Source organism: Arachis hypogaea, unplaced genomic scaffold, assembly GCF_003086295.3.
Source record: "Arachis hypogaea cultivar Tifrunner unplaced genomic scaffold, arahy.Tifrunner.gnm2.J5K5 arahy.Tifrunner.gnm2.scaffold_285, whole genome shotgun sequence".
Classification (NCBI taxonomy): Eukaryota; Viridiplantae; Streptophyta; class Magnoliopsida; order Fabales; family Fabaceae; genus Arachis; species Arachis hypogaea.
In genome coordinates this window covers 744-19119 of record NW_027255606.1, presented here as the reverse complement: position 1 = coordinate 19119, position 18376 = coordinate 744, and the positions used below count along the sequence as shown (strand labels likewise).

At 37.2% G+C, this 18376-nt stretch overlaps 1 protein-coding gene across 2 annotated transcripts; it reads left to right on the top strand.

The window, feature by feature from the left end:
- The first annotated feature begins 8890 nt into the window (after positions 1-8890).
- On the top strand, positions 8891-15574 carry LOC112796084 (cell division control protein 48 homolog C). Of its 2 annotated transcripts, none has more exons than XM_025838361.3 (12): positions 8891-9077; positions 9763-9888; positions 10656-12206; positions 12316-12908; positions 13013-13165; positions 13426-13542; positions 13654-13758; positions 14498-14563; positions 14643-14707; positions 14787-14982; positions 15073-15225; positions 15320-15574. In XM_025838361.3, exons 3-12 carry the CDS (start codon positions 11270-11272, stop codon positions 15365-15367), a joined length of 2433 nt encoding a protein of 810 aa, XP_025694146.1. In that variant the 5' UTR covers positions 8891-9077; positions 9763-9888; positions 10656-11269; the 3' UTR covers positions 15368-15574. The 2 variants fall into 2 exon arrangements, with proteins under 2 accessions (XP_025694146.1, XP_072088005.1); XM_072231904.1 differs by having other exon boundaries at positions 8896-9077; positions 9763-9936.
- Positions 15575-18376: the final 2802 nt, after the last annotated feature.

Genomic DNA, 18376 nt, shown 5'->3' with positions numbered 1-18376 from the left:
TGAAGAAGCCTTTCAGCACTTCAAGGAAATCCTGGCGGCACCACCCGTTCTCGGGAAGCCAAAGGACGGGGAGCCACTATACCTATATCTCGCTATAACGGGTGAAGCCCTGGCCGCAGTTTTGGTGCGGGAGGACGGGAGAACTCAACAGCCAGTCTATTTCATAAGCAGGGCCTTGCAAGGGGCAGAATTAAGGTATAGCAAGTTGGAAAAGCTAGCTTTGGCACTCCTAACTTCCTCAAGAAGGTTGAAGCAGTACTTCCAGAGTCACCAAGTTGCCGTCAGAACGGACCAAGGGATCCGGCAAGTACTCCAAAAACCCGATCTGGCGGGAAGAATAATGACTTGGTCCATCGAACTCTCCCAATATGACATACGGTACGAGCCCCGGCAAGCCATCAAGGCGCAGGCTATAGCGGATTTTTTAGTAGAAGTAACGGGGGACGAAAGCGAGGAAGGGGGCACACGGTGGAAGCTCCATGTGGACGGAGCCTCCAACCAGACCTTCGGAGGTGCCGGGATCATCCTGGAAAGCCCGATTGGAGTTGTATACGAATAGTCGGTCAGATTCGAGTTCCCCATCTCGAACAACCAGGCAGAATATGAGGCCCTTATAGGAGGCCTAACCCTAGCAGCAGAAGTCGGCGCAAGAAGAATAGAAATATGCAGTGATTCCCAAGTCGTCACCTCCCAAGTAAACGGTAGCTACCAAGTCAAAGACCCTTTGCTACAGAAGTACTTGGAAAAGGTTAAAAGCTTGAGCCAAAAGTTCGAAGAGGTCACGGTCCACCACGTACCTAGAGAAAGGAACACACGGGCAGACCTCCTATCAAAGTTGGCCAGCACAAAGCCAGGGGAAGGGAACCGGTCTCTCATCCAAGGCATGGCAAGAGAACCAGCAATCACTTTGCACATGACAACCCTAGGTCTTTCCTGGCTAGACCCCATCACCAACTTCTTAGAACACGGCAAACTCCCTAATGATGAAAAGGATGCGGAGAAATTGAGGAGGGAAGCGGCCAAATACGCCGTCATCCAAGGACAGCTGTTCAGGAAGGGGCTCAACCAGCCCCTACTGAAGTGCCTACGCCCCGATCAGACGGACTACGTCCTCCGAGAAGTCCACGAGGGCTGCTGTGGGCACCATATCGGAGGTAAGGCCTTAGCGAGGAAACTAATCCGAGCCGGATATTACTGGCCGTCGATGATGACGGATTCCAAGGAGTTTGTCAAAAAATACGTAAAGTGCCAACAGAACGCTAACTTTGCCAAGGCGCCGGCCTCCGAGTTAAGCTTGCTAACGACCTCTCGACCATTTTCTCAATGGGGAGTCGACCTCTTAGGGCCCTTCCCAGTCGGCCCCGGGCAAGTCAAGTACCTCATAGTCGCAATTGACTACTACACCAAATGGATAGAAGCCGAACCACTGGCTACCATATCCTCGTCCAATTGCAGGAAATTCATGTGGAGGCAGGTGATAACGCGATTCGGGATACCGGAAGTCGTCATCTCAGACAACGGCACGCAGTTTACTGACAAGAAGTTCACGGAGTTTCTCAACGGCCTAGGTATAAGGCAAAAGTTCTCTTCGGTAGAACACCCTCAGACAAACGGACAAGTAGAGTCCGCCAATAAGGTCATCCTTTCGGGGCTAAAAAAGAGGTTGGACAATAAAAAGGGCGCTTGGGCCGACGAACTCGCAGCGGTCCTCTGGTCCTACCGAACAACCGAACAATCCTCCACTAAGGAAACTCCTTTCCGACTAACATACGGGGTAGACGCAGTAATACCCGTAGAAATCGGAGAGCCGAGCCCGCGGTTGCTTTTGAAAGGAGTGGGGGAAGCCATAGAAAAAGACCTGATAGATGAAACCAGGGAAATGGCCCATCTGACAGAAACGGCGCTAAAACAAAGAATGGCCCTGCGCTACAACACCAAAGTGATCAAAAGGGAATTGGAGCCAAACGACCTCGTCTTGAGACGAAATGATATCGGCCTACCGACCCCCGGAGAAGGCAAGCTAGCGGCGAACTGGGAAGGCCCCTACAGAATCAAAAAGGTGATGGGAAAAGGAGCATTCAAGTTGGAAAGGCTTGACGGCAAAGAAGTCCCGAGAACATGGAACGCGGACAACCTAAGAAGATTCTACTCCTAGAGAATGGCCCGACAAGCCGACCAGGCTAGCTAAGTAGTTAATTTGCAAGTTTAACTTTTGAACTTCTCATAGCAACTTACGAGCCCTTTATACGATTACCGAATAAGATATACTTGTGCAAATTTTCTCTCCTGTTTCGACACTCAATTTTTCAGATAAGCCACCCCACCACGTCCAACGACGACGCGCGTCCCCGGGACTGATCACCCCGGGAACCCGTCAACCACCATCGTAACGACTACGCGAAAGGCCATGGGCCATTGATATAAGTGACGACAATAAACCAAAAACGGTTAATAGAAACGGAAATACGACCAGACGAATAAGGAAAAGTTTATCACGACAACTCGGGCAAACGATTAAAACGGTCATTGATCACAAGCCAAAATAAAACGGCTAAAATCAAATTGTTTACAAGCCAAAACGGCTAAAACTAAAATAGTTCACAAGTCAAAACAAAGCGGCTAGACAAAAACTTTAAACAGAAGATTCATTTCTTGGGGGCGTCGACGACTTTGCCATCCTGAATGACTTTAAGAACACCAATCGCCGACGTATCAAACTCGGGAGCAATGACTTTGACCTGGGCCTTAAGGGCCTCTTCGGTCGCCAAAATTGCGCCCTTCCCCTGCTTCACGATGTCTTTATACTTAGCCTTCCAAGTTGTTAATTCGGCCTCCACGGCTTGCTTTTCTTTCTCCATCTCGGCCACCCGTCTCTGCGCCGCGCCGACCTGGCTTTCCAAAGTCATCTCACGTTCGACCAGACGAGAAAACGTGGCGTTCGAGTCCTTTAACTTCTCCTCAACAATGGCAGTCTTCTTCTCTGCAGCAGTGACCTTCTTCTTGGCAGCGTCAAGTTTTTCATTTGATTGAGTCAACTGCTCCCGGAGAGTCTCAACTTCATTCTTTAGCTCATTGTTGGCCTTCCCACTAGCTTCCAACCTCCTGCGGAGGGACTCCATCCCGGACAGCTCAAACTCGGCCTTCCGGGCTATCACGGCACCCCGCAGAAGGGTTCGGTACATCCACCTCGCCTGCCCGGCAAGGGAAGACTCATGGAAGTACTCCTCAGTACCGGGGATCAGCTGGGAATCTATGAAGTTCCCAGCATCAAAATTCCTTTCCATGACGGTAAGGACCCCCTAGGGACTTGAGGACATCTTCCTCTTCCTCTTGGGGTTAGGGACCTCCTCCACACCATCATCGGTTTCAGGGGCAGACGTCGAACCCCCGGTGCCTACCACTTCGCGGAAGGGGGTGGCATGAACCGTTTTCTCGCCCTCGACCTGGGCGGCTTGGGTCGAGGTCCCGGTTCCGTCAACCACGGCCTCCTGCCCGGAAGTAGTCTTGTCCTCCGGAGGAATCGCAGACTTCTCAGTGGCAGATTTTTCATTATCCCCCTCGTCGTCACTGGCGCAGAGGAAGGTTTGGAATAAATTGGGAAGACCAGTCACCGACGCAGACATCTCCACTGTAGAAAAGTAAAGAAGGTCGGTTAATCGCCGCAGGATATCAATAAAAACAAAAGGTAAAGGGCAAAGTACAAGTTTCTCACAAATATAATTACGACCGGACTCCCGGTCACCCATAAGGAGGTGGGGATTGACTAAGTTCTTCCCAAAGACTGCTACCAACACTTCGGCGATCTGCCTATCCACCGCCGACATGCCATTATAGGTTACCTTAATAAAGGTATTGGACCCTGCCCCGAAACTCCAATAGGTCGGGATGAGCCGTACCCCCTCCAACGACAACCAAAAGGGGTGACGACCTTTGACAGGGCGGACTTTGAAATATTTGTCCTTAAACCCGTGGTAAGAATCTTCAAACAAACCAAAAATCCTCCGACCTTGGGCAGACCGGAAGGACATGAACCCTTTTTTGTGTTTCCCCTCTTTAGAAGGGTTTGTGAGGGTGAAGAAGAAGAGGAAAACATCCACGGACACCGGCAGTTCGAGGTATTCACAGACCATCTCGAAACAGCGGATCGAGGCCCAACTGTTCGGATGCAACTGCGACAGTGACACGGAAATTCGACTTAAGAGCGCCATTTGAAAGGCAGAAAACGGGATACGAACTCCGACTTGGGTGAACATGGACTTGTAGAACCAAATCCAGTCGGCGACTCGGGGGTGGTGGAAGTTGATTTCATACAATCGCTCGTGAGGAGCCGGGACGAAAACGTCATAATTGGCCTCCTCGTCAGTCCCTCCACACAAGTACCCGGCTTGTCGGAACTCGGTGAGCTCCTCCTCGCCCATTTGGTTAGGCGAATCCTTCAAGTCGGAAACGACCCAAGCATAGGGATCGTACGCCGCGGGGTTAACGGATGCCCGGGAAACCGTGCGAGCCATACCTACATGGGGGACCATCCAGTCAGTCTAAGAGATCGGTTGCTCAAGTCGAATACAGATACCACCCCCCACGACTCCCCGACTAAGGCCAATCGAGACTAAATCACGAAAAGAACAAGAAAAGCCTACCCTGGAATGGTACTTCCCCCACCTAACACATCTAGTCGCAATTAAAAAGCTAAACAACAATAGCAAAAACCAAACAACAGGCATGCAAAATAATGCATAAAAGAGAATGTGATTCGAAAGTTACCTGAATTAGTGGAAGAACGACGGAGCAGTGTTAAGAAAAGTTACGAAGGGAGAGGCGCACAAACAGCACAGCAGAAAAATGATGAGATTTGGGAGCAAGGAGATGGCAGAAAAGGGAAGAAACAAAAGAAAGAGAGGGGTGCTTAAACTGGCCCGTTTAAAAACTACCCCAGGAAGCGCGAAACGTCTGGGGGCAGAACGGTCTTTTCAGCCAGGGCTTTTTCACCCCATTATGAGCATTTAATGCTCGGCGCGAGGAACGATGCGACGAAACGGTTGCTGGCGCAACCAAAGGACACGCGCGTAAAGGGCACGTCCTTGTCACGGACGACCGACCAGACGACCCCAAGTGAGAGACGAGACAACACGCCATTGATAGCTCCCATGGCTACCATTGGCGCGTGGGGGCACTGTTACGGCCCGGCCCAAAGACCCGACGGGTCGACCCTGGCCCGAGCTCCACCCGACCCGGTAAGTCGCCCTTCAAGCGACCCGGACACGTGTCTTGTACGACCCACACACGGCTGCAGGACAACGTCCTTGGGAATATGGGCCTGTCCTCACAAAGGGGCCCACGACTGACATGTATATAAGGGGAAGATTGGCTCTTCCCCCGAGGTACGCCACCTTTACACATCACCTTTCTCACCTGCACATCATCTTACTTGAGCGTCGGAGTGTCTTTGCAGGTGGCACCCCCCTTCATCTTCTCACCAGGACAAGTGCTCGACTGCTCGGGAAGCCTGCAACCAGCGCGATCAAGGTCAGGGTCTCCTCACTCCTTCACCCGTGAATCACACCTGTCCGGAACCCGACAACCGAACAATTACCTATATATATATATATATATATATATATATATATATATATATATATATATATATATATATATATAAATGAAGTTTTAAGGCTTAAAATTTTAAGGGCTAAAGCAAATGCATTGTTTTAATGGTGATTTGTCTGTTATATTGTAGTTTTGAAACGTGTAATTTACTAGTCGTAGTAACAATCACGTAACTAGTATTCATATTTTTGGCCAATATATAATGTCTGACTAGATTAAGATTTGCACGATATTCGCAGAGCTAAATTAATTATATTATATAATATAAATTTAGAATGTTATATGTATTGCTCAGGGATATATTAGATAATATATAGATTAATATTAAATTTAAAAGTTATTGTAAAAAATATTGTATAATATATTTATTTAATTTGATAATTTATATATGATTCAATAATATTATTTTTTCTAGTAGCATATCAAAATTAATTTAAATTTTGTAACGGTTGATGATAAATAACAATTTAAAATAAAAATTAATTCAAAATTTAATAATTATAAAAATAAAATTACACATAAATTAGACTATAAATAATAAAATATTCAATCAAAGTTTATTCGTCTGATTTTATATAAATTTTTTATTTTTATTTTTAAATAGTTACTTTTGTTATATTTTTTTTATTTTTTTTAGGTTATATTTAAATACTGCAGTACAGTGATAAAATTATTCGATAAAATATAAGTATGAATATTATTAATGTTTTGATAATTAAAAATGATATTTAATTTTTTAATTTTATTTTTCATGCATTATGAAATATGTATTTTCAATAATATTGTTATAACTAAATAATATTAAAAAGATATAAATTGTTGAAAGAAAAAAGAAGTGATATATGGACGACAAAAACACTATATAACTTATGAATACAATTACATAAAGAAATAGAAAAATTAATGAATACAATCATGCAATCACGTAATATATATGTTTAGCAAATTTAAAAAATAAAATGTATGATAATCAACCAAATTCTAGTTGTGCAAAAAATTAGGAAGAATAGAGAGGGAGAAAGAGAAAGATGTATGAAATTATATGAGGGGATATAAAGAAAATGTGTTAAGTGAATGTTGATTTATATAGTAAATATAAGAATGAGTGATGAGTATGAAAGGAAAAAAAAAGAAATTAGATTTTAATTAAATTTATACCTATTAAAAAAATTAACATTAACATTGAAAATAATAGTGTAACCTACATAAAAATAAAAGATAAAAGAATATAATATAAAAAATTAAGATTTAAAAAGAATCCTATAATATTATAAAAAATAGGTTATTATGAGGAGATAAAAATGACATGAGAATCCTGTGACATAATGCAAAGATAGAAGATATCTCTCAAAACAAAATTCTTATGTAACAACATAGAGTGAAATCAAATGTCTAAAAATGATTGTAAAACTACCTTGTGCTCTCTTTTAATATATTATAATAATTAATAAAAAAAATCAATTAAAATTTATTCACATGATTTCATATAAATATTTTTTATTTTTATTTTTTAAATAGTTAGTTTTGTTTATTTTTTTTTTATCTTTTTTAGGTTATATTTAAATACTATAATACAATGATGAAACTAAATAAAATACAAGTATAAATATTATTAATGTTTTAATAATTAAAAAAAATTAATTTTTTAATTTTATTTTTTATGAATCATGACAACATATATTTTTAAAGATATTATTACAACTAAATAATTTTAAAAAATATAATTTGTTAAAAAAAAAGAAGTGATATATAAATAACAAAGACAATATATAACTCATAAAATTAATGAATATAATCACATAATGACTTAATACATATGTTTAACAAATTAAAAAAAAATTATGGTTGTCAACTAAATTTCAATTGTGCAAAATATTAATAAAAATGGAGAGGGAGAAGGAGAAAGAAAAAGAAGTATGAGATTATGTGAAAGAAAATTAAAAAAATGTGTAAAGTAAATATTAATTTATATAGTAAATATAAAAATGAGGGATGAGTATGAAAGTAGAAGAGAAGAAATTAGATTTTAATCAAATTTATAACTACTAAACAGAATTAACATTAACATTGAAAGTATCAGTGTAACTTACATAAAAATAAAGTGTAAGAGAATATGAAAAGTTAAGGTTAAAAAATAATCATATAATATTATATAAGAATTAATAGTTAAATTAGTCCTTGAAAGATGGGGCATTTTTTAAATCCGTCCCCTAAAAGGTTTTTCAGTTAAATTGGTTTTTCTAAAGTTACGAATTAATCATATTTGTTCTTTAGAGACTCCATTAACAATTTTTGTCAACAATTGATGATATGAAACGTTAATTGACAACATACATCATACTTGATATGTCTAATCAGATATTAACTAGATATATTCATGAAAATTTATTAATTTAGTCTTTTTTTTTTCCAATTACATAAACTATATTTCTAATATGACTTAGCGACTAAATTAATAGATTTTCATAAATATATTTGGTCAATGTACAATTGGACATATTATGTATCATATATGCTATCAGTTAATATTCTATGTCATTAATCGTTGACAAAAAATATTAATGGAATCAATGAAGGACAAATATGATTAATTCATAATCTTTAAAGGATTAATTTAATTGAAATTTTTTTTAGGAACGAATTTAAAGAATGTCTCATTTTTTATGGACTAATTTGACTATTATCCCTATGATATAAAGATAGGTTATTATGAAGAAATAAGAATATAATGAGAATCCTATGACAAAATGTAAAAATAAAAGATTGTGCTCGAATCGTGTGAAATAGCCACGTAAACCGACTTGATATCATAATAGAAAATTAAAAGATTAGCAATGCATCTAAAAATTATCTTTAATTCTGTTTTAATATATTACTAATAGATAGATTGAAATAATTTTTCCTTCAAAAATTGTATTGTGATTTGTCTGCTATATTATGATTTTGTTAGGGTATTGAAATGTCTCTCGATCTCTTTTTCTTCCATTTCCTTTCTTCTATTTTGTCCTTAACCAAACAAAATCAAGGTTCTGAAAATCGGATCGGACCGGCCGGTTCGACCGGTTTAACCGCGAACCGATGATGCAAGCGGTTCGATTCTCCTTCAATAACCGCCTATGAGGGAATCGCTAAAAAATTGGTGAACCGGCCGATCGGATCGGTGACTGGCCGGTTTCTCTAAACGACGCCGGTTTCAGTTGGTTTGAAAATGAAACCCGATTACCCGACCCGACCCAGTCTGAAAACACCCCCCTTCTTCCCCCGACCCCCATTCGTTCTTCTCAATCTCACAACGAACCCTAGCACTCTGAAGTCTGAAGCATTCCCAGCCCAGTAGCCCTCCATCCGTCGTCGCCGCGGTGCTCAGGTCGTCAGCGCCACCGCCTGGTTCTCAGCACCAGTAGCCCTCCATCGTCGCCTGGTTCCCAGCCCAGTAGCCCTCCATCGTCTTCGCTGGCCTCTCGAACCAGGTGAGTGCCTCATCGTTCTTCATCTTCTCTGAACTTCGAATTCCTCTTCAATTTGTGTTCCATAATATTAATTCTTCAATTCATCTTGGGTCTTGGGTCTTCAATAATTCGGTCTTCTTCGGTCTTCAATAATTCATCTTGGGTCTTCGTCTTCAATAATTCATTAATTCTTAAAATTAAATTAATTCCAATTTCTATTTTATTGTATTTCAAATTCACCCTAGGGGTTTTTTTTCTCCTCAGTTGATAGTTTGATACAAAAACATGAAGACGTTCTTAGTTTACCCGTTACGCGATTTTTGTTCAATTTATTGCTGTTTTAGTGTTTTGCACTTTTGCTGCTTTGTAAATGTTAATTTGTTACTCTGTTTTAAGTTGTTACTTTGTACTTGTTAATTTGTTCCTCTGTTTTGTGAATGCTGGAAATTGAAAACTTACTCTGTTTTGCACTTTTGCAATATTGTTGAATGGCTGAATGCTGTAGGCACTAGGCAAAATTGCTGTAGGCAGAATTGCTGATATGGTCTTGTGTTGTGGTTAAGAACATACTGTTAATTTTCATTGTGTTTGGCTCCTGCTTTAGGTTAAGAACATGGTTAATTTTCATGCTGTTAATGTTCATTGTTAATTTTCATTGTTAATTTTCATTGTGTTGTGGCTGTTTGCACCAAATTGTGGCTTTCAGTTAAGGGGGCTATGCCATTGGATGAAGGGTTGGCAATTAGATTCAATACATCTAATGTCATCAAGTGGAAGGAAGCAAAGCTGCAAAAGAAAACCAGGGGTTGCAAAATACAAAAATAAATTGAAGGTAGCTGGTATACATTTAGTTTGATCAATGCTGATTTACTGATTTGAGGTTAGTGGAAAGTTGAGTCTGTGTTACTCTTTCAGGGATTTGAGGTTGAATTTGTGATTTGTGATTTCTTGGGTCTTTTGTAATGCTGCTGATTTGAGTTTGGAATTTGTGATTACTGATTGGTGACTTGTTAAGCTGCTGTTGTTAACTTGTTATGCACTTATGCTGTTGTTTTGTTATGGAATTATGGCACGGAGTGTTTTGAATTTGTGATTTGTGATTAGTGATTTTGTTATGCTGCTGTTTTGAATTAATTTAAGGGTGATTATTTGTTATGCTACTGTTTTGAATTAATTTAGGAGTGATTAATGATTATTTCTAGTTGTATTGTTGTTGTTTGCACCATTGCTCTTTTCACTATTTAACTTTGTATTTTGATAAGATCATATGGATTTGGTTGACATTTTATATAATGTTTTAAATTTGGAAGATATTTAAGATTTATATTAGACTATAATTATATTTTATGATGTTTAATTGTTTATATATAATTTATTTATTATTTTATTCTGAAACGGTTCTTCCGGTTGAACCGGTTGGATCAATAAACCAATAAACCAGTAACGAGAGCGATTTGATGACCGGTCCGGTTTTCCGAACCTTGAACAAAATCCTTAAAAAAGTTTTGTTTTCTTTTATCTCAAAAAAAGAGGTTAGAGACTACAAAAGTTTATATGCAAACAACTAATGCAATACTTTCTTTTTTTGGACATTTCTAGGACTAAGCCCAAATCCTATCTGAACCCATAACCCAACCCGCCCAATGCAATACTTTCTTTTTTTTTTGGACTAAATGCAATACTTTTTTTGTCTCTGAAAATTATCGTTATCGTACTATGTGTGCCAAAGTGGGAAACTGTGAATCATGTTTTATATGATTTTACAAAGCACCTTAAAACATAACAATAGTAAATAGCCTATGGATAAACAAAGAACACTTAGGCCTACAAATTTGAAGGCCTTCAATAACAAAAAAGAGATAAACAATGGATAAGGCCCAAAGCCATTAGACACTTGTGATAGAGACGATGGGGTAGGGGTTTTGTGTCGGGCGGGTGGGGGTTGGGGCTCGGGTCTAGGCTCAGCGCAAGACAAAAAAAAAGGGTTCTCGAGACATTAAATATTTAAATTAGGAGGTGGAGTGAGAACTGGAGCAGCGCCGGAGCAGCAGCGTTTCTTCTCCCTCCATCATAGCTGGAGCAGAGTCGAAATAGCCGCGATTCTTCTCCTTCCATCATCCCTGGAGCAGCAATTTTCGTCGTCTTCCATCATCGCCACAGTAGCCGTCAGCAGCAGAACACCGTGTCGAAAAACAAAAAACGACGACGGTGTGATGGGGAGAAGAAACGGTAAAAGGTCACTGCATGGAACCCTCCGCCGCTGGCTGGAGTCGTGCATGTCCAGTCACTCCACTGTCGATGATATCGTTAACCACCTCCGCTCCACTTACCCCGATTACCAACGCACCAAGCACCAAGCCCTCACTCGATTAGTTCAACAAGTCCTCGAGCCACGTTCCAAACACGCGACCAAAGTCTCTGCCAAGCGCAGCGGCCACAATGGCGACGAAGAAAGTGGTCGACGCGCGCTCCGAAAGAGACAGAAGAGAGTCGACGAAGGTGAAGAGAGGTTGCAGGGCGACAAAGAAACTCAGGGTTCTGCATCTTCCTCCTCTGCTTCAAGCTTGAGCGCGTCCGGGAGCAGCGGCAGTGAGGATGATGATGGCAGCACAGTGTCTGTTTCGACATCGGAGGACGCAAAATACCGGGAGAAGTACGAACCTGCTGTCGATTTGATGAAGACGATGCTGCGGAAAGCGTATACTCCTACGAAGGATGATAGTGCGAGGAAGATGAAAAACGTCGTGCAAGATAAGAACGTTGAAATGGAGGTCGCCAATAGTGACAAGGCTACTAATGAGATTTGTGCTAAGAATGGAGGCGGAGGCAAAGTGAAGGCGGCGTCGAATTTGAAGGGTTCCGTTTCAAATGGCGACCATGGTGGTGGCAGCTTTGTTAAGGTGAAGGCAGGACCTAGGTTAAGTGATTTGGGTGGGATGAATGATCTTCTGGAAAAGCTGGTGGAAGAAGTGATTGTTCCATGGTATTATCCTGAGCTTCCAAGAAAGCTATGTCGTACTCCTACTACTGGAATCTTGCTGCATGGGCCACCCGGTTGTGGCAAGACCACACTGGCTCACGCCATAGCTAATGAGACCCGTGTTCCCTTCTATCCGATATCAGCTACTGAGTTGGTTTCTGGAGTATCGGGTATTTCGTTATCATTTCCTTAAACTTGAGGTTTCCTTTCTTTTGTTATTAGACACCAATTACAGGCACTGCTTATTTTTTTTACTCTTTCGTCCGATGAATTGTTAAGGTGCATCTGAAGAGAATATCAGAGAGCTTTTCGCTAAAGCATATAGGACTGCCCCATCAATTGTCTTCATTGATGAGATTGATTCAATTGCTTCGAAAAGAGACAATTTACAGCGAGAGATGGAGAAAAGAATTGTAACACAGTTACTTGCCAGCATGGATCAATCAAATAGGCATATGCAATCCGCTAATGGTTTGGACAGTTCTAATGTTCATCCCAGTTATGTTCTTGTAATTGGAGCTACAAATAGGCCTGATGCTCTTGACTCGGCCTTGAGAAGGCCTGGGCGGTTTGATCGGGAGTTTGTTCTTGGCATTCCTGATGAATCGTCGAGAGAACATATCCTCTCTTTGCTCACTCGCAATCTTCCACTTCAGGGTTCATTGGATCTAAAATACATAGCCAGGTCTACACCAGGATATGTCGGTGCTGATTTGGCAGCCTTGATTACGGGGGCGTGTAATTTGGCCTTGAAGAGAATTATTTCCAAAAGGAGAGGGGAACATGAGACAAGTTATCTTGGAGACTGGTGGGGCGAACCTTGGCCTCTTGAAGATATGGATAAGCTTGTCTACACAATGTCTGATTTCCAGGTGCTCTAGATTTGTTTCTTTGTTTATTTTGTCTTATTATTAGTTGCTATAATGTTATTATAATTGTTAAAAGTGTTACTCATATTTACGGGGTATACATTCAGGAAGCTTTGAAAATTGTACAACCTTCATTAAGAAGAGAGGGCTTCTCATCCATTCCTGATGAGAAATGGGAAGATGTTGGCGGCCTTGATTATTTAAGGAAGGAGTTTAAAAATAGAATAATAAGGCCGATAAAATATCCTGAGGTTCATCAGGTAATTTTTTCAAAGTACACTTCATTTCCTTGTCCTAAAGTCTAATATAGAGAAAAATTGGCTATTAGATTAAACGAGCTCTTCCTTCCAGTCTTTCATATTCTCGGATAGTTGGTTTGGTAGCAGTCTCTTAATTCTTGCCTTAATTGCATTTTGTCATCTGAAAATTAATGGATTGATTTTTGCCTCCCCTTTCCTTGAAAATGGTGGTTAGTTGAATTTCATAGGTTGGTTAATGTTATTGGATTTATCTATTTCAGGCATCTAGGTTTGCAAATCAGACGGGAATTTTACTTTTTGGGCCCCCTGGTTGTGGTAAAACTCTTATTGCCAAAGCTGTTGCCAATGAGGCAGGAGCTAATTTCATTTATATTAAGGTTTGCCTAAATACTTCATCTTACCTTATTCATTTTTGGTTTTGCTTCACGGGGACTTACACTATATTGAATAAACCATTATTTTAAATTGCTATTGTTGAATTATTTTAGGGGCCTGAGCTCTTAAATAAATTTGTTGGAGAAAGTGAGAGAGAAATTCGACTAACGTTTAGTCGTGCAAGGGCATGTTCACCCTGTATATTATTTTTTGATGAGGTTGGTTATTTTATCTCTCGATGAATGTTAACTATAATATTTTGACACAAAATTGTCTGACCTAACTATAAAAGTAATTTCTTATGTATTTATTCATTCATTGAATCATTGTTAAGTGCAAGTATATGTGCACTAGAGGGGGTCGTCCCCAAGTTAGTACTCAGTAAACAATTTATGTACAAGACCTGTGCTTTATATATTAACTTATGTTGCCTATATGGAGTTCTAATTTGAGTACGTTTGGTCAATTTGTTTGAAAGGTGTGTAAGGATCCCAATAGGTAGCGACTTAGAGAAGTTTGTCATTATAAATAAAGTGTAGGACTATAGGAGAAATGAGTTAAGGTCATGTAGAATAGAGTACCATTTCTATCCATAAAGATTCATGATGTTGATAATTCTACCTATGAATAAATAAAATTGTGTAACCATGAAAGATGGAAGTTGTTATTGTTATCCATAAAAGTTGGGAATATTGACAAAATGTATACATGAATAAAATTAACGTTTCGATATTTTTATCGCGTAGAAACCATCTTTTGTGGGTACAAAACTAATTTCGTTAATTCATGGTTAATATTTTCAGTGTTTTATAGTTAGAAATGGTAGTTTACTCGGTCATTTATTGAGATTAGTCTCTTTCTAGAATTCGAAATCAACTCTTGAATTAGGTTCCTTGTATTCTGTTACATTGATTTGGGAATAATACCTGTTATCTATCACTATTCAATTAACTTCAGGTGGATGCTTTGTCAACCAAACGTGGTGCAGAAGGTGGATCAGGCATTGAACGAGTAGTGAATCAGGTCAAACAATACTAATTATTGGATAAATAATTCTGATATCATTAATATTAAAAAATGGCATTATTATTTGCAACTGCAGTTACTAATTGAGCTAGACGGTGGGGGGCAACGCCAAAATGTTTTTGTCATTGGTGCAACAAATAGGTAAAATTTTATTTGTCATATCTATTTAGTTATTTTTGTTTCCATCTTATTGCAGTGAAGTAAATTTCTCATTTTATAGGCCTGATAGGATGGATGAGGCTCTCCTCCGTCCTGGTAGACTTGGTAAACAACTTTACGTTCCTCTGCCAAGCACTGACCAGCGGTTTTCAATATTGAAAGCTCTTACAAGGAAGGAGCCTGTTGATCCTACTGTGGATCTGGGAGCCATAGCTGAAGCGTGTGAAAATTTTAGTGGCGCAGACCTTGCTGAATTGGTTTGTCCCTGTTTTATCTTTTCCTGCTTGTTTTAATAATCCTTTGAAGGAGGAATAATGGGGGAAGTTGTCATTTTCTTGATGATACAGGTGGATGAAGCAACTCGTGCTGCTCTTGATGAGAAATATACCGCAGTTGAAGAAGCTTTGACCTCAGTTGAAGCCTCTAGTGATACTTATACTTGCAAGCCAAGACATTTTGATATAGCACTTAGTAAGGTCTTTCCCTCTGTGTCTCCCGCGGTATGTCCCATTCTTTTATGTATCTCTCTTTCACACATTAAAGCTGCTGTCTTACCGAGTAAACTAAGGAACTTGTTTCATTTATTTGAATCAGAAAAGGCGTAGGTATGAGCGCTTAGCAAAGCATTTTAAAGCATCATGAGGATCATGGCACTGATTGTTTTAGGATATATAACCCCTCCTTGTCTAGTCGACTTAAACTTGAGCACTTCAAGTAGTAGCACTACAAGAAAATGTGTATTAAAATATTTTTTAGCTGGAATATTTTTAAGTTTTAACACTTATTTCAGGTTATTTTTTTGTGATAATATGTTATTAATATTTGAAAGTTATTGCCTAGTAAGTCAAACATGGCGGTGTTGCTTCCTAGAACCAAAACTATAGATTTATCTGGCAAAAAAATGGGTTGCTAATACAGTGCAAAGTAAGAGCTTCCTCGACTTAAGATGATTTACTCAGTATTATTAAAGTATGCTGCACAGATGTATACTCTTATTACATTTAATTTATTTTAAAATGAGTTTGATTGGAGTTGTTTTTGCTTATATTGTTTCTCATAAAGAAAATAATCAAATTTGTAAATCTCAAGTTGTCATTTTTTAAAAAATGGGGAGTAGACAATATCTAACAATATGAAAGGCTTGATAATTACTTATAGTTGTAGAATATTTAAAACAACGGGGTATGGAAGGGTATAGAACAAAAAAACTAACAGAACTAAGTAAAACCAAGACTATATGGTATATGTATATGTTCTAAAGCAATCAAATAAATTAGCTACTCTCGATTATCAGAATTTGAAGTAACATCTAATTTCGTTGAACAAGTTATAGATGAGACATATAAGAAGGTGAATTTTTTTTTTTTTAACACTAGAAAGACTACTTGAAAATGTGAAAGACTTAGAAGAAAAAGAAAGAATCCAAAGGTAGAAAAAAAAAATTCAAAAATTGGGTTGAAAAGTAATCAAATAAGAGAATGTCATGAACAAAAAGATATTCCACCCAAAATTATCAAGTTGCAATCTTTTTTTAACATTTTTTATTTTTATGAAATTATTTTGTATATTATTACTTTTTTTTTTTTAATAGTGTTTGTATTGCAGGCGAAAAATTTCTGCTTCAAATCCATGCTTAAATAAAGTTGTATTGCCATTTTATTTATGTCAAGACATTACTAATCAATCATAAAATCAAGTTACAACACTAAATTTGAATAATTAATTAATAAAATAGAAAACTATTTATTTAAATTTTGCATTTTTATGTTTCTTTTCAGATTTGTAATGAATGACTTTATAAATTTTCTATTTTTGTTTCGTTTATATTTTTGACTATTTCTCGTATTCTTATCATAATATATTTTCACTCACCCTTAGTTATATCTATTGTTTTGCATTGATACAATGAGAATAATATAAAACTATTTTTATTTACTCATGATCTGTACAATCTTTATTACACAATTAACAAAAATTCACAATTAACATAAAAAAATGGTGAATCCTCTATGATGAGCATATTATCAAGCTAAGCATTTTTTTTAGTAAGTAAACATCTCTTGTATCCGATTAAGGATCAAAGAAACTTTAGAAGCATCATAAAACTCATCCTGTAACACATAGCATAGGCTAGTCAAACCAGGATTATTAACAAGTCACACTCAAAATTAAACCACAACATTAGACACAAAATAAGCATCATAAAGACATAAGATCACATAAAAAAATATAATAAATCAACTCAATTTATATCAATATCAACTTATTAGAAATCTATTGAACCAAGGTGGCATCATTAATTATTCCAAACACTCTTTAATTTTCTCTTAATAACATTCTTATTCTAAGTGTTAAAATTTTTTTGAATACATTTACAGAAGTGTTCCTTCTCCTTCAATATTAAAATTAAAAAAAACTGAAAAACAAATAAATTGTCTAAGCTAATAATAATATTAATATATATTTTGGAAGTAAGATAAAAAAATACATATTATTTTTTAGAATGGTATACAAACTTATCCTATTCATAAGACAAATTTTCATGATATGTTCTTGTTATTTTTTTTCAAATACAATAATAATAATAATAATAATAATATAATAATAATAATAATAATAATAATAATAATAATAATAATAATAATAATAATATGATTATAATATGAAAAATTTCAAACCTTTTATATATGTGATAGAAAAATAAAATAAAACGAATCAAGGTGCATGAATAGTAAAATCGTATTTTGGAAAAGTACATATACCAATTTTTTTTCTTTCTTTTTAGAGATGATTTGACATATGATTTAATGATTTTCAAATTCTTAATAAAATGTAAACATAAATATTTTATTGAATATTATATTCAAATGCATTAAACTTTAGATTCAAATATATAAAAATAAAATTCAACAAATTTTTTTTTTACATTTTATGACATACAAAACATAAAAAACGATAAATCTAACTATTAAATATTTTATCATTGATTAAATAATTAATATTTTCTTCAAAATCTTCAAAAAAATCAAATACTTCGTAATTAGTGTGTAATTTTTAGCAAATCTTTTAAAACGAAATTTGTTTTCATTCGTTTATCATCTTTCTTTAAAGATGTTTGATTGTTTGATAAAAATTAACTGAATACTTTGAAATACAACAGGTACATAACCAACGACCCTTATCGCCAGTCGCCACAATGAAAGCATTTTATTTTCTGTTTCTTCTTCTTCCTATTATTTCTTTCATGATTATCCCACTTCTTGTGAATTTTTTTTCTTCCATAATTTTTTTTATCAAAATCTTGTCATTTACCACTTTTGAGGTTATAATTTGCTGCATTTACTTAAAAAAATGAGACGATACCGGCTGGACATCCTTTATGATTTCTCATGAGAAATTCATTATTTGTTTAGCAACAAGGAAATATGCAATTAGTTTAGAATATTTTTAAATCTTTTTCTTAATATTGCTGCTTCGAGGTATGGAAGATCGATCGAATAATTTTTTCTAACATATCGTTATCAAATATCTTTTTTTTACATAATTTTTATTTGTGAGGTAATTTAAAAAATTAAAAAATTATATTCTTTATGGATTTAAAATTTATAGGCACAATTGTATACATTCATAATAGATTTGAAAAAATATCAT

Excerpts from the sequence above, each read along its gene's own strand:
- LOC112796084 (XM_025838361.3), top strand. The coding sequence starts at position 11,270 with ATGGGGAGAAGAAACGGTAAAAGGTCACTGCATGGAACCCTCCGCCGC. Across the intron at positions 12,207-12,315 it reads GTTGGTTTCTGGAGTATCGG|GTGCATCTGAAGAGAATATC; the intron begins GTATTTCGTTAT and ends TGAATTGTTAAG. Across the intron at positions 14,983-15,072 it reads GCGCAGACCTTGCTGAATTG|GTGGATGAAGCAACTCGTGC; the intron begins GTTTGTCCCTGT and ends TTGATGATACAG.